At 42.2% G+C, this 15,228-nt stretch overlaps 1 protein-coding gene across 7 annotated transcripts in view; it reads left to right on the top strand.

Annotated features, from left to right (window-relative positions):
- The window catches only part of AMOTL1 (angiomotin like 1), a 97,717-nt gene extending 83,900 nt beyond the window's left edge, over positions 1 to 13,817 (top strand). For all 7 annotated transcript variants that reach the window (XM_089512816.1, XM_089512815.1, XM_089512814.1 and 4 more), the window contains 4 exons: positions 2,230 to 2,355; positions 6,653 to 6,882; positions 8,669 to 8,941; positions 10,670 to 13,817. In XM_089512816.1, the coding sequence (XP_089368942.1) occupies positions 2,230 to 2,355; positions 6,653 to 6,882; positions 8,669 to 8,941; positions 10,670 to 10,776 (736 nt within the window). In that variant the 3' untranslated portion in view covers positions 10,777 to 13,817. The remainder of the gene's footprint in view (positions 1 to 2,229; positions 2,356 to 6,652; positions 6,883 to 8,668; positions 8,942 to 10,669) is intronic.
- Positions 13,818 to 15,228: the final 1,411 nt, after the last annotated feature.

Genomic DNA, 15,228 nt, shown 5'->3' with positions numbered 1-15,228 from the left:
ACTAAGGAATTATGGGAACTGTTGTGTTTGTGAGACATTTATCCTCCTCTGCCAGAGAGTGCTGGTGCCATAATAAACTACCATTCCCAGGATTCCCTAGCACTGAGTTGTGGCAGGTAATATGGGGAGACGCAGAAGAGGACGTTTGAGCGATTAAGCACCTTCATTGGTCCATTTGAAAAAAAAACCCGCCAAAAATACATCGATTCACAAACAGTCAATGAAATGGAAACGATGCCAAAAGATAAATCGCTTCCAAATATTCCGGATTAACGTTACGTCATTCTGACGTACTATTGATTGACAGCTCCAAATAAGGTATGGAGGAGAAGAATCGATTTATTTAAACACCGATTTCATGCCAAGTAGGAACGCTTGCAGGTAAAAACTTCGATTTAAATAACCAGATGGGAACGAAGAATAACGCGTTTCGGAACGCGAGATAACACCAGGGTTATTTTGAATCGGTTTTATTAAAAACGTTGTATTTTAAATCGTTTCAAATATTAAGTGGGAACAACCCCAGCAATAACAATCAGTGATGTAGGTTCATGCCTAGTGACTAGTAGTGAGAGTTTTACTTTTGCTGTTACTTGTTTGGTGTGTTTGGTTTTTAAAAACATCCTGTGTCACAAGACCGTGTGTGTGTGTGTGTGTGTGTGTGTGTGTGTGTGTGTGTGTGTGTGTCAAAGTGCAGTCCTGGGCCTTTCAGTGACTTTTTTAGACTCAATAATCCCTCCATGCTATCTGATATGTGTATTCTAGTTGTTTTTGACTAGTAGAATACTATTTGTCTGGTAATCCTACAGTAATAGGGTTTGGTCGGCAAATTTCATTCAGAAGTGTTTTACCATTGCCGTACTCTGAGACCGAGAGAGTATGACTTGCCCAAGGTCAACCAGGAGGGATTTGAATCCTGGTCTGTCGGATTCCTAGTCCAGCTCTGAACCCATTAAGCCACTTTGGCGTTCTCATGCTCTCTAGATGCATTATTGTTTCGGACAAAGAAGGGATAGATTGTCTCTTCTCAAACATGTCAGGAAGTTACAAATCCCTTTGCACTTTTCATAGAATCATAGTTGGAAGAGACCACAAGGGCCATCCCTTTGCACTGTCCAACATCTATACATTTTCTAGAACCAGAAGTGGACTTCCAGCGTCCTTTAGTTTTATTGTTTGCATTTTTGGCATTCCTGTGGTGCCTTGAAAGGTCTCAGGGCAGAAAACTGGGACAAGAACGCACTGCAGTTGCTTATATCTGATGTTCAAGATTAGCTTCCCACCAGTCAGTGCATCACTTCCTCTTGCCATTTTGAGAGGGACTTGGTATTTGGCCTTGCTGTGTGTGGCCACGTAGGATCTGGGTGGAGACTGGCCCCTGACCATCATCCAGTTGCTCACCCCTGCTATACCAAGTGATTACACATTTGCACTGTTAGGTAAGAACCATAGAACCCATGCTTTGCAAACACAAAGTCCAAGATATAGTCTCCTCTTATTTCCAGTACACAGTACTGGGCAAGATGAACAATCAGTCTGTCCATAAGGCAGTTTCTTATATTTGCATCTTTCATCAAAGCAAAAGAGAGGATGTGGATGGCCAAATATATGTGTGTGATAGAGAGAGATTTGTCTTCTGTTGCCAGGGATACCCCAGCCACTAATAACTCATGGAAAGCAGCTATGGATGTTATAATGGGCCCTTGGTAGCTGCTGTGGTTTGGATCCTGGTTCCCCCATGCATAACAAAATCAATGCATACTCAAGTCCCATTGAATACAGTGGTGTAGTAAAGTGATGTCTCTTGTGTAAAATGGCAAAATCAGGGCTTGCTTTAGAATCTATTACCATGCAAGAAGTGGACAGTGAGGAAAGCAGCTAGGAGGGAAATCAATTCATTTGAGATGTAGTGCTGGAGAAGAGTGCTGAGGATACCATGGGCAGCCAAAAGACAAACAAATGGGTCCTTGACCAGATCAAGCTTGAAATCTCCCTGGAAGCCAAGATGATAAAGTTGAGGTTGTCCTACTTTGGTAATGTCATGAAAATGAATGACTCACTGGAAAAAACAATAATGCTAGGAAAGGTAGAGGGGAGTAGATTGACTTGAGGGCAGTTAACAACAACAATAAAACACATATTTTTAATACATTTTATCAAAGCAAAGGGGAGGATGTGGATGGGCAAACATATTTATGTGATTGAGAGAGATTTGTCTTCTGTTGCCAGGGAAACCTCAGCCACTAATCATTCACGGAATGGCAGCTATAGTGAGAGTTCCCTGGAGGTCCGTATGTGGCAAGAAGAAGAAGAGATTATGCAAGCCAACCGGAGGTGTCAAGACATGGAGTACACGTAAGGAACTACTTGTAAAAGGCCTGCTGTGGAATTTATTATTTATATATTATTACACACACACACACACACACACACACACACACACACACACACTCTGTATTTGTTACATGCCTTCAAATTGATTCTGAAGTATGATGACTCAAAGGGTAGTCTTTGTAAGATTCATTCATAGGAGGTTTGCCATTGCCTTTTTCTAATTCTGAGGGTGTGGTTTGCTCACAGGAAGTTTCCATGGCTGAGCAGGGCCTTGTATCTTGGTCTCCAACATTCAAGACCTCTCCACCAGGGTGGGCAACTGTAGAAGGTTAGGAGGCTGTATTAGCCTCCCAGGAAACCTTGTAGGGTTTGTAATCCCATAGCACACACTTCTTAATAATAATAATAATAGAAAAAGAAAATTTGTTTTCACCTCCAGTGTCCCCAAACATGGTGGCTATTTTTCCCATGTTTTGAGGCCTTTCTCGACCATTTTAGGGTGGAGAAAAGCTCCTTTTTAAACAATAGGAAATGAGCAGAACTGACTTTTTCTTCAAAAGAGCCTGTTAAAAAAGCCTCTCCTTAGTCTAAACTGGCTGAGGAGGGGGCGCTAAAATGTAGTAGAAAAGCCCCACACACTCCTTTGAGGGCATTTAGGGGCAAAAGCTTTCTTTTTAAAACTACTCTTCTTTTTTTTTCTCCTTCTGGAGGATCCAGGGGGGGCTCTGAACATGGTAGAAATACCCTCCACATCACCTAGCAGTACTTTGGGGGTATTGTGAGGCAAACATTAATTTTTTTTACTCCTAGAGGCCCAGAGGTCCACAGAAACAGCAGTGAAGGCTACATGCAGCCCATGAGCCACACTTTCACTATCTCTGCACTACACCATAGTGGCTCAAAATATTTATATTTTGCCCTCTGTCACAAAATTGCAGGGTGGAGTGGAAGAAAAATCAGCTGATGAAGCCGACTAAAACAATTATAAGAATAAAATTAATGTAAAAAGACTGAAATGTATTAAACAATTTAACAAGGGCTAAAACAATTTAAAACCTTGTGCATAAATAGTTTTGAGTAAATCAGGCATTTTTTGCTTGGCTTTGAAATTAATTCTGCAAGGGTGTTAATTGGGCCTCCAAGGAGTAAACATTATACAGCTAGGGTGCTATACCTGAGGAGGCCCTCTGTCATGGCCTTAAAAAAGTGACATATTTCAGTGATTTATATGAGGATACATAGTGCAGAAGCCTAGCAGGTTTCTTGAATAAATACAGCCATGCATACCGTTTCATCCAGGAGTGCACAGCCTGCAGAGCAGACCCCATGCAGCTCCCTAAAGCCTTGTGTGTCACCCCCAGGAGTGCACTGCCCTTTTCCATTGCTGAATTCACCACACACAAGACACACATGCACCACTTTTTCAGCAGTTTCATCCAGATCATCCCCCCCCCCCCCGCCTACTATTGCTATAGAGACCTCTGGTGGAGGGAAACCCCTCTTTCTCTCTTCCTAATAGCATCTACAGGTCACTTTTTTCCATTCTGGGATGTGGATATTAGATGGAGAGAAGACTCTCCTCTCCCTCCCAGTGAAAAAACAAGGTTGTTGGGAGGTGTGTTTGAGCACCCATGTTTGTATATGTGTGTGCAGATGGGCATGTTCCTTGATCCCTAAGCAAGCATCACAATTGAACTCTAGCAGTCTGAAGGTTGTGCACCCATTATTAACCCATTACAGAAGCCTTATTCAGGCATTTATTGCCTCAGAAGATTGTGTGACACCAAGGACAGGGTGCACGTACTGACTCCACCCCATTACTGCATCCATATTGTCTTTGACTCTCTCCAACCATCCATGCATTGGGTGAAGAAAGGTATAAAAAGAAGGGCTTGCTCTTTTCTATGAGGTATAGGCTCTTCTGCAGTATAGAACCCTATTTATTCAGAAAGTTCCAAGTTTGGGAGTTACCTTTCTGAACTATATCTCCAAGAGTCCTCAAACTTACATGTCTACTAGATTCTGGGAGTTACAGTCCAAAAGGTAGTAAAACAGGAGATTATCTAATGTTTAGTCATTGGTCCATCCAGTCCAGCAGTTTTGTCAGCTCTTCAGGGCAGTGACACTGGGATTTCAAGCAGGAGTCTTCCCTAGCCCTACCTGGACATTGTTGGTCTTACTTGGTAGTGGATAGTATTCCATCCAAGCACTGATCAGGCCCAACCCTGTTTAACTTCCAGAATCTGGAAAAAAAAATCTCTGGTTGTTTTTAGAGTGGTATTGTTAGACTAATATTTTTTAGCTGTGTCTCCTTAAGTCATGAGGGTAGTCTGTGCAATATAGAACCAGCATTCTTCTTCAGATCTCCTCCTCTCCCATACATGGATGCGTGTGTTGTGTGTGTGTGTGTGTGGGGGGATGCCGGGCAGACTCTGGATGCCTAGCCCTTTCCTTCCCCTCATGCAGTGTTAAGTGACATGAGAAGAAAATTGCCAAAAAATAAATGTAGTAAGTGCTTATTTAATATCCATGGAGCCAATATCTCCTTTCCTATCAATTTTGCAAGCAGGTACAATTGACAAGTGTTTGCTTGTTACATTAATAGCCTGCCTTTCCTCTAATGTGCTCAGTGGCCCAAGGTCAGCCTGTGAGCTTAATCACTTCAATCTGGGTCTCACAAATCCCATTCCAGCATTTTTAGCAGCTACTTGTCACCAGCTGTCCTAATATGCTTTTCGTGCCGCAGATGCACAGGAAATTAAACCTACAGCAAGCCTAGTAATTGACCCTCTAACTTGTGATAGAAAGAGTTACAGAATTTTTAGAAATGGATGTTACAGTAGGCCCATGGTAACTGCTGGGATTTGGTTCCAGGTTCTGTCATGAATACCAAAATCCATAGATACTCAAGTCCTATTGAATACAGTGGCATAGTAAAATGGCAAAATCAAAGTTTGCTTTTTGAAATCTATTACCATGTATGATTGCAAGAGCTGGATAGTGAGGAAAGCAGATAGAAGGAAAATCAATTTATTTGAGAAGCGGTGCTGAAGAAAAGTTCTGGAGATGCCATGGACAGCCAAAAGACAAACATATGGGTCCTAGGGTTTTTTTTTGGGGGGGGGGGGGCGGGCTATGTGGCCATGTTCTAGAAGATTTTCTTCTTTCTTCCCAGTTTCACACAGTATATATATACCCAACTCCTTAGCAGGCAAGCTCTGAAGATGCCAGCCACAGATGCTGGTGAAACATCAGCAAGAAAATCTTCTAGAACATGGCCACATAGCCCGAAAAACCCACAAAAAACCATGGATGCCAGCCATGAAAGCCTTCGACTTCACAAAATGGGTCCTAGATAATAAAGTTGACTTTGTCCTACTTTGGTCATGTCATGAGAAGGAATGACTCAGTGGAAAAAACAATAATGCTAGGAAATGTGGAGGGAATTAGAAAAAGAGGAAGACTGCATGCTAGATGGTTAGACTCTATTAAGTTGCTCATGGGCATGAATTTATAGGACCTAAGCGGAACAGTGGAAGATAGGGGGTCTTGGAGGTGTCTCATCCACAGGGTCACCATGAGTCAGGATTGACTCAAGGGCAGTTAACAACAACAACATACTGTATTTTCTGGCATATAAGACTACTTTTTAGCCCAGGAAAATTTTCTCAAAAGTCAGGGGTTGTCTTATATGCCGGGTGTCATCTTATAGGGCTGAAACTTCTGAGCCAGACTGGAAAATCTGCGGTCACCGCATATGGTGGGGGGAGCTCAAAAACGTCAGCGGCTGCATACCCTCCGTATGTGGTGACCATACGAAAGTAGCAAGGGCAGTGCTGTACAAGTATGGTAGAAGAAAATCTTGGTGACAGGGAGGGCTGGGCAGGCAGGGAGAGCTGACCAATCCAAGCAGGCTTTGTATACAACAGGTTTTCCTGCTAAGTACCTGCATGTCATAAGCATTTGAATTAGAATTACCATATTGAAATCAAATCTGATGTTTTTTAAATTTTTATTTGGTGTGCGCTGGAAGAGGGGTAGTCTTATACAGCGAGTATATCCCAAACTCTATATTTTAATTGGAAAAGTTGGGGGTCGTCTTATACGCCCAGTCGTCTTATACGCCAGAAAATACAGTACATATTTTTAATACTTTCAAGCTTTGGTTGGTTGAATCCATGGACAAAGAATCTGTGGTTACAGAGGACTGATTGCATTAATATTGCTGACAGCATTGTGGGAAAGCTTTTAAGAACCATATAATGCCTTTTCATGCTGTGTCTCACCTTTGGGACCTTTCAACCTATCTGTTTCCTAGGATAAAGAATCTGCATGCAAAAATAATTGAGAAGGATGCCATGATCAAGGTCCTCCAGCAAAGGTCCAGGAAGGATCCTGGCAAAACTGATACCGCGAGTTTGCGGCCTGCTCGATCAGTTCCATCAATTGCTGCAGCGGCAACTGGGACTCATTCCCGCCAGACTTCCCTCACCAGTAACCAAATGGCTGAGGAGAAGAAAGATGACAAGACCTGGAAAGGAAGCATAGGTAAGTTTAGCAGTGCAAACCAGGCCCTTGTAAAGAGAGGCTTCTCTCGCTTTCCCTCCTCCCTCATTTTCACTCTTATCTCATGTGGAGTTTGTTGGGTGAGCATGTTAGTTCCTCACAGATTAACAGTTTTCATGCTGGCTTTGGTTTTGTTTTGGGCTTTCCCAGACTGGTCGAGTTCTTCAATTATAGCTCCTCAGGTTTTGCTGGTTGTTATCTCTTCTGTGTGTGCTTATTTCATCCTTAGAGGTTCTGTTTGTAACAGTTTCATGAATCTGCATTAGGGCACTTCCAAATATTTTTTTAAAATTGGGTTTGTGTTTTGGTGAGATTTGAAGGGCACATTTTTCCTCCTTCCCTCTGCCTTTGAGTTAATAGTAATATAGTGCAAAAGTGCCATTTCACTGCTGCTTTGATACACCTATAATGCTTATGAAAATAATCAAAGGGGGAAGAAAGAAGATCTATTTCTTTGTTCCAAATTTAAAAGAAACCCACCCAAGAGAGGGAATAAAATGTTGCAGCTGGTGTTAGAATTGCCACAAAATAGTCGGTAATAACAGAAATGACATTTGGATCGTTTAAACAAACCTGAAAAACTAAAACAACAACAACAATAAATACTACCAACTCCCAATATGTTTACTGTATCTGGAAAACCATTTGGTTTTATCCTTGCTGCTTTTTTGGGTAATATTGTTTGGATGACATTAGGGGTATTTTTTGCTTACAAAGTATTGTGACTGATAAGTTTCAGCATTTTGTTTTTAGAAATAATATGTTTCATTGTAATATGATCTGGGAAACCATGAGGTTGAATGGGGTAGGTAGGTGGATAAAAATTAGATTTTAAAAAATTTAAAAATTAGCTAAATAAAATTGCTTCATTATGATGATGGTATTTAGGGGTTCATGCTTTATAATGATCAGAGTTTGGAAATCTTATATCTTTGGGTGGGATCTCTCAGATTTCCTGAACTTAGCACAGTCACAAAAACATAATTTTCCAAGCTCTGGTAAAATTTTGTGATTGGGTACAAAATGGGCTGACTGACAAATTGAAATGTGCGGTGTTCCCAGTCATCAGTGAGACATACAGTTTAAATTATTAGTTTTCTTTATGGTAGCTATTGAGTAGAAGCCTGATGGTACATGAAAATCAGGAGATGAAATTTATCTTCCACCTTCCATTATTTTTTGGTCCTAATGAACTGCTCTCTTTAGGTGTACAGTTCCCTATTCCTTAGCTTTCAGCTCCATGCTCCTTAGCTTTCCAACTATATGGAACTTGTGAGTCTGCTCCACAAAGTTGCCAATATTCCTAGATCCTGTGTGAGTCTTTACATACCCCATCTCTCCAAGGAGTTGCACTGCAAGCAGTTAGAAATCTTTGTTATCTGAGCAGTTGGAATGTTTGTGAACATTTTGTGTCACACACCAAGTTTGCTGATGTACATCCAAAACTTCTTGATTCTTTCATAATCATTGCCTCTATGTTTTTAGAAAGCACTATTTATATTTTTGATTTTCAATAGCGTTTGTGCTTTAAAAATGAATTGCTTGAGTGAGAAATACTTTTTTTTAACAAAAACAAAACATGAGGAAAGGACAGTGTTGTGATTTGTAATTGGTGCATTGTCACATTTGTCTTAACTTTTTGTAAGCTACTGTATGACTAATTTAAGCCATTTGGAATTTTTGAAGGGTAGGGCAAAAATGTAGTAAATCTAGATTTAGTGAAGAGCAATCTTTCCATGTGTTTTTTTCCTCCTTCTCTTCCTTCAAGGATTGCTCTTAGGGAAGGATACCAATGACCAGTCATCCATACCTTCACTGCCTCCTCCACCTCCCACTTTGCTGTCCCCAACATCTTCATGGCCAGTGACCATCTGCCATACAAAAATGGGCAGCAAAGACAACAGCACTCAGACAGACAAGGGCTCTGAACTTTTCTGGCCAAATACAGCTTCTTTTCCAGGCCGAGGCAAATTGAGTAACACCCCAGGTGGCAGTCCAGCACTGAGGCACACTGGAACCAAAGGCACTATAGAGAGACCTGGTAAGTCAATTCCATCTTCATGACATGATTGGCTCTAAGAAGGGAGGGAGGGAGAAGAGGAGAATGGGTAGAGATTTGTGTGCAGAATTGGAAATGGAAGAAATGCTCATCAGAAAAAAATGGCAAACATTTCTCCACTGTGACATTTGCTGCCACCTAAAAGTGATGCTGTGAGCCCTTCTGGGAGCAGGTGTGTAAATCATCCACCTCCCTCTCATTCTGCCACCCAAGGTACATGTATAATGTGATGGGTATGCCTTCAAGTTGTCTGTCATGGTGACCCTGTGAATTTAATAAGGCCTTGTGAATTTCATAGGGCCCATTGTGGTGACCTTGTGAATTTCATAAGGCTTTCTTAGGGAAGAATTATTCAGAGGTGAGAGAACAAATGTGATGCAGTGGTTCAAGTGCTGGACTAGGACACTGGGAGTCCAGGGTTAGAATTCCTGCTCAGCCATGGAAATCTACTGGGTGACCTTGGACAAAGTCACACTCTCTCAGCCTCAGAGGAAGGCAAGGGCAAACTCCCTCTAAACAAATTCTGCCAAGAAAATTCATTAAGAGGTTCACCTTAGGGTCAACATAAGTCAGAAATGACAAAGGCACAAAGCAGCAACAACTCAAAGGTGGTTTGCCATTGCCTTCCTTTGAAATACAGCCCAAAGCACCCATCACTCCTTAACGATCTCCTTTTCAAGCATTAACCAGGTTTCCGACCTAATTGGAATCAGAAACTGGTTCTGGAACCTGTCTGGACTCACATTCCTGCTGAGTGGGTAGGGAAACTCACATACAATGATATCATGATGCCTTGTTATTTCAGCTTTCCCTTATCTTAAGGTCTCCTATTCAAGCCCTCCTTTAGTTGACTTCTTTGTTGGAGGTATGGAATTGAACCATAGAGAAGAGTCTCTCCCACCCACCCACCCCAACTTGGAAAAATTGCAGAGGTCATTCTGGCTGGGCCATTCTGGGCATTGATGTTCAAAAAGTTACTTTTTCCAGGCTGACAGTTACTGAGCTTTGACATGCTCTCCCTTACCTAATCTTATGAAAGTCAGACTGTGAGAGAGAGCAGGAAGGGAATAGACTTTGATTCTGAGCAGGTGTGGGTATAGTGTTTTAATGGCAAGAAAAGGATATGGCATCAGATCAGCCCCTATCTTTGATTTTACCCTATGGAAATCCCTATTGCTTGTTTCCATGCCTGAGCCTGGTTTAGAGCATCAGGATGCTCTATCTATCTATCTATCTATCTATCTATCTATCTATCTATCTATCTATCTATCTCACCTCATCAACAAGTATTTTAAGTGACCACCAGGGGAGCTTTACTGATATGCAATTACCACGATTCTTTCTACAATTTCTTTAAAATGCAAAACAGCTGCAGAGTCAACACCATCTTTCTCCAGCCAATTATTGGTCTATCTGTTCGAAATGACCCCAGTGGCACCTGTTTTCTGACTTCTGAATTTATGATGGAGTCAGAGACATCCATGGTTGCCATATATTTTCATTATGAGGGGGGAAACAGCATGGGTTTGAGCAAAGGATTGGTAGGAAAAGAGTGAAGGAGACTTTCTCTCCACACATCCCTCCTGCTGTTTGTCCTCCACATAAGCCATCCACAGGTTCTTTCTTAAACAGAAAACAGCTGAGGGAAAGAATGGTATGCAGTTCTCAGATCAGTGTTCATTCTTTGCTTTTCCCTGTTTTTCTCCACAGAGAATTCTCCCAGCCATGGGAAGCTACCTGAGAACAAAGGCAGAGTAAGCAGTCTGCTTCACAAGCCTGAATTCCCAGATCCAGACATGATGGAGGTCCTTATTTGAAGCAATGGCAACTTTTTTTGCTTTTTATGCGAGTGCCCACAAACCCCAAGAGGGGGGTGCTGTTGTTGGCTTCTCTTGTTTTCATGCAGAACTTAGGAATTCTGGAGAACAAAATCAAGCTGGAACAAGAAAGTTTAATCCCAGAAGGAAAGCCCAGGTGAATTTTACTTTTTGAGACAAAGCACAGAGAGGGATGTGAAATGTCGGAAATGGGCGTTTGAAATGTTTGCTGCGTACAATCAAACCAGTTTTAGTCAATGAAATGTGGATTTGAAAATGCAATAGCAACAAAACATAGGAATGGAACTGCAATTTTTGTTGTGAAGAACAGAATATTTGGGGAAGGTGCAACTAGTGTGCCAAATTTTCTCCTGCAACTATCAAGACAGTAGCATCACTCATTGGTTTACTGGCACTGCTACATTCTCCATGTCAAATGTCTTGTACTGCGTATATATCTGGGACGAGGGAGCAGGACTTCCAGATACAGATTTTTAGATATGATCCTACTTCCTTCTTCCTGCCTAATTTTTGGTCTCCCTTCTATCCTCTGTTGCTTCTAAGTCCTGCAGACATGTATATGTCTGCCATTGCGGGGATAGGTTGTGGGAAGTATATAACACATTCTTTCTATAGCTTTCTGCCACTCTGCACCTATATTTAATATTTATTAAGCAAGAACTGTAAGCTTGGTGCCATTAGCAACACAGAAGCAGCAGTAGCAGAAGAGGGTTTTCAGCAGTAGTTCATTGCACTCCAGATTAATTGGACTGCAAATCTCATTATTTCCAGCCAGTGCAGCCATTGCTGTGCTGGCAGGAGGCGCATGAAAGTTGTAGTTCAACCCAACCAGACAGCAACAAGTAAGGAGAGGCTGGTTTTGAATCAAACACCGAGATCCTTAAAATGTTATATATAATCACCTAAACATGTTATTAGAGACCCTTCCAGAAGGGTGATTGGGGACAAGAAACCAACCTACCAGTCGACCAGCTGAACAAAGCATCCTGCAGCATCTTGAAGCTGAATTCATTGTGGGATGGGAATTCATAAGCTAGAGGTGATTTGGCTGGAGGCATGTTTAGGGAAAAAAAACCTCTGTAGTACCCTACCTCCTATATTCTTATTGTACCACTCTCTTGTTCTGTCATCCGTTTGCCTGCTTGGTGTCAATACTGCAGTGGCTACCTCTGTGAAGTGACCATGGTTGTTGCATCTGTCAGTCTTTTTTTGTGCCTGACTTCACTTTTCCCTCTGAAATGCTGAATGTAAACAGATTCACAGGCTCCATTTGTCACATTACTTTGGATGCAGAAAAAGAAAAAGTGTTCATTTATTTTCTTTTTAGTGTCACTTATAAACCTGCCCTGACTTAAGCTCTTCCATTAAAGTACATTTGTTTTAACTGTATATTCTCTATAAACAGTTTTGCTTTAGGGTCCTTTTTTTTAACAGTTTGACAAAAGAACACAAAGTACAAATCAGAGCAGTACATGTATTGCAAGTATTTTAAGCACTGGCTTTCAGTATTGTGGAGATTATATTAAAATATTGGACCGCTTAATAATACTTTTGTTATTTAAAAGAAAGCACACCTTTCAAGTTACATGTATTAATATGCCATTGATAGCCTTGTTCCTGCTAGTAAGGATATTTTCGTACACCACCAAATTAATGGTACCTTTGTTGAAATATAAATGAAATAACCTATACATATAGTGATGTAGCTATAAGGGTTACAAGTATGTGTCTTTGACTACACGAATATGAAGCACAATGACACAACCAATCTGGGTTCCATCCATTCATCTGGATCATATGCTTTGCTTGACACCTAGGGGATTAGATCCATTGGCATTTAGCACCCAATGAAATGAGTGGAACTTAACTGAAGCCTTATGATAAGGGGTTAAATATATGAGTAAGGAGAAGAACTAGACTAGCCCCCATCCTCATTATCACTTCTTTCATGTGGAGAGCAATAGTCTGAAAAAGAGAGCCTCTGCTATGGATAGAGGCTTTCTAGTGAGCTGGAACTCTTGGGTCAGTCATATGGAGAGCCTCCATTTGTTGCAGCTGCACTCCTTTTAGACTGTGGCTCTTCACATGAAGGGCTTGTCTACACGGACCAAAACAATTGGCCTCATCTCTCATTTTCCTGGTGTGCAACAACCGCACAGCAGCCTGTTAACACCACACACTAACAGACACACAGAGGTGACATTGGGACTAAATGGCCACACATTTTCCCCAGCCAACTCACTCTGCTCCACTGTTTTTTTGCCTTCCATTATACATCACTCTATCAATCAGTAGTTTGTATTGTTTGCCTGTCAATCTAGACCCCCTCACACTCTGGTTGAATGCCTCCTTATCTAATCCCCTTTCCCCCTTTGCTTCCCCAAAAAGAACGAAGGTGATTTAAATGCACATGCGCGCGCACACACACACACACACACACACACACACAATGGAGTAAGAAAAAAATAAAACTATTTTCTTTATTTTTTATTTATGAAAATTTTGAGTCACAAAATCAGCCGTGAGGGGTTAGATCAGGCTTCCTCTCCCTGTGCTTCTCCCCCCCGCCTAAGTATTGCATTTGTTTTTACTGTTTTTTATTCGTTTCCCCATTCCTCGCCTCTCCACTTGATCAGCATTCTGTCATGTTTGTTTCATTTGAGTGAATGGAGCATGCACATTCCCTCTTCCCTCTCCCTGATCATAGACTCGTAGAATCAAAGCACTCCTGACAGATGGCCATCCAGCCTCTGTTTAGAAGGAGGCAACTACAGTCTGAGGCAGCATGTTACGCTGTCAAACAGCTCTTATGGTCAGGAAGTTCCTCCTAATGCTGAGGTGGAACCTGTAGTTTTCCTGTACTTTGAATCCATTGTTCTGTGTTCTAGTCTCTGGAGCAGCACAAAACAAGCTTGCTTCATCCTCAACATGACATCACTTCAAATACTTAAACAGGGCTATCATATCACCTTTTACTTTCTTCTCCAGGCTAAATATATCCAGCTCCCTAAGTCTCTCTTCATAAGGCATAGTTTCCAGCCCTTTCACCATTTTGGTGACCCTCCTCTGGACATCTCCAGCTTGTCAACATCCTTTTTGAACTGTGATACCCAGAACTGGACACAATATTCCAGGTGAGGCCTGACCAAAGCAGAATAGAGTGACACTGTTATTTCCTTTGATCTAGACACTATACTTCTATTGATGCAGCCTAGAATCACATTGGCTTTTTTAGCTGCCACATCACACTGTTCAAACATGTTCAACTTATGGTTTACTAGGACTCCTAGATCGCTTTCACATGTACTGTTGTCACCCTTAATGGGGTGCAAGTGGTGGGATCATTAGGTGGAAGTGACCATGTTCTCCTGGAGTTTGTAATACAGTGGAAAGGAGAAGCCAGGCATAGTCAGACACGCATCCTAGACTTTAGGAGAGCGGATTTCAGTAAACTTAGGCGGGGTACAGACCGCCGCTTTGCGGCGGTCTGCCGCCGCCGCCAGAAGGTCCGCGGGGGAGCCGGAGCCTTCAGACGGCCCGACTCCCGCGCGGACCGAAAAAAGAAGCTCCAAAATGGAGCTTCTTTTTGCGTCGCGTTTGCGACGTAGCGAGGCGCCAGGGGCGCGCTCGCTACGTCAGCAGCGGCGCGACGCGTCTGGACGCTGTGCGTCCGATACGTAAAGATGGCGGCGCCCATGTAGAAGGGGCGCCGCCATCTTGTACGGACGGAGTCCGTACTAGGCCATGGGGCGTCTAAAAGAGACGCCCCTTTTTTAAAATGGGACGTCCGGAGGACGTCCCAAATGGCAATGTAGAAAGCCCCTTAGAGAAGTATTGAGGGCGATTCCATGGTCAGAAATACTAAAAGATAAAGGAGTTCAGGACAGATGGGACTTTCTCAAAAGGGAGATACTGAAGGCACAATTTCAAACAGTTCCAGTGAGAAAGAAAAACGGGAGGTGTCTCAAGAAACCAGGATGGATGACTAAGGAACTTTCAACCGAGTTAAGTTTGAAACAGAACATGTATAAGAAATGGAAAAGGGGAAATCACGAAAAAGGAATTCAAAGAAATAGCAGGCATGTGTAGGGGTAAAGTCAGAAAAGCTAAAGCGCAGAATGAACTCAGGCTTGCTAGAGAGGTTAAGAACAATAAAAAGGGCTTTTTTGGATATGTCCGCAGCAAGAGGAAGAAGAAGGAAACGGTAGGGCCACTGCGTGGAGAAGATGGCAAAATGCTAACAGGAGATAGAGAAAAGGCAGAATTACTCAACACCTTCTTTGCCTCAGTCTTCTCAGAAAAGGCAAAGGGTGCTCAACCTGAGGATAATGGAGCAGAGGACAGAATAGGGGAATTTCAGCACAGAATAAGTAAAGAGATAGTAGAGGAACACCTTGTTAATCTAAATGAATTTAAGTCTCCGGGACCAGA

This window comes from Sceloporus occidentalis, unplaced genomic scaffold, assembly GCF_023333645.1.
Source record: "Sceloporus occidentalis isolate IW3139 unplaced genomic scaffold, rSceOcc1.0.p SCAF_2, whole genome shotgun sequence".
Taxonomy (NCBI): Eukaryota; Metazoa; Chordata; class Lepidosauria; order Squamata; family Phrynosomatidae; genus Sceloporus; species Sceloporus occidentalis.
The sequence above is the reverse complement of the archived record's forward strand: the minus strand, read 5'-3'. Positions and strand labels throughout refer to the sequence as shown.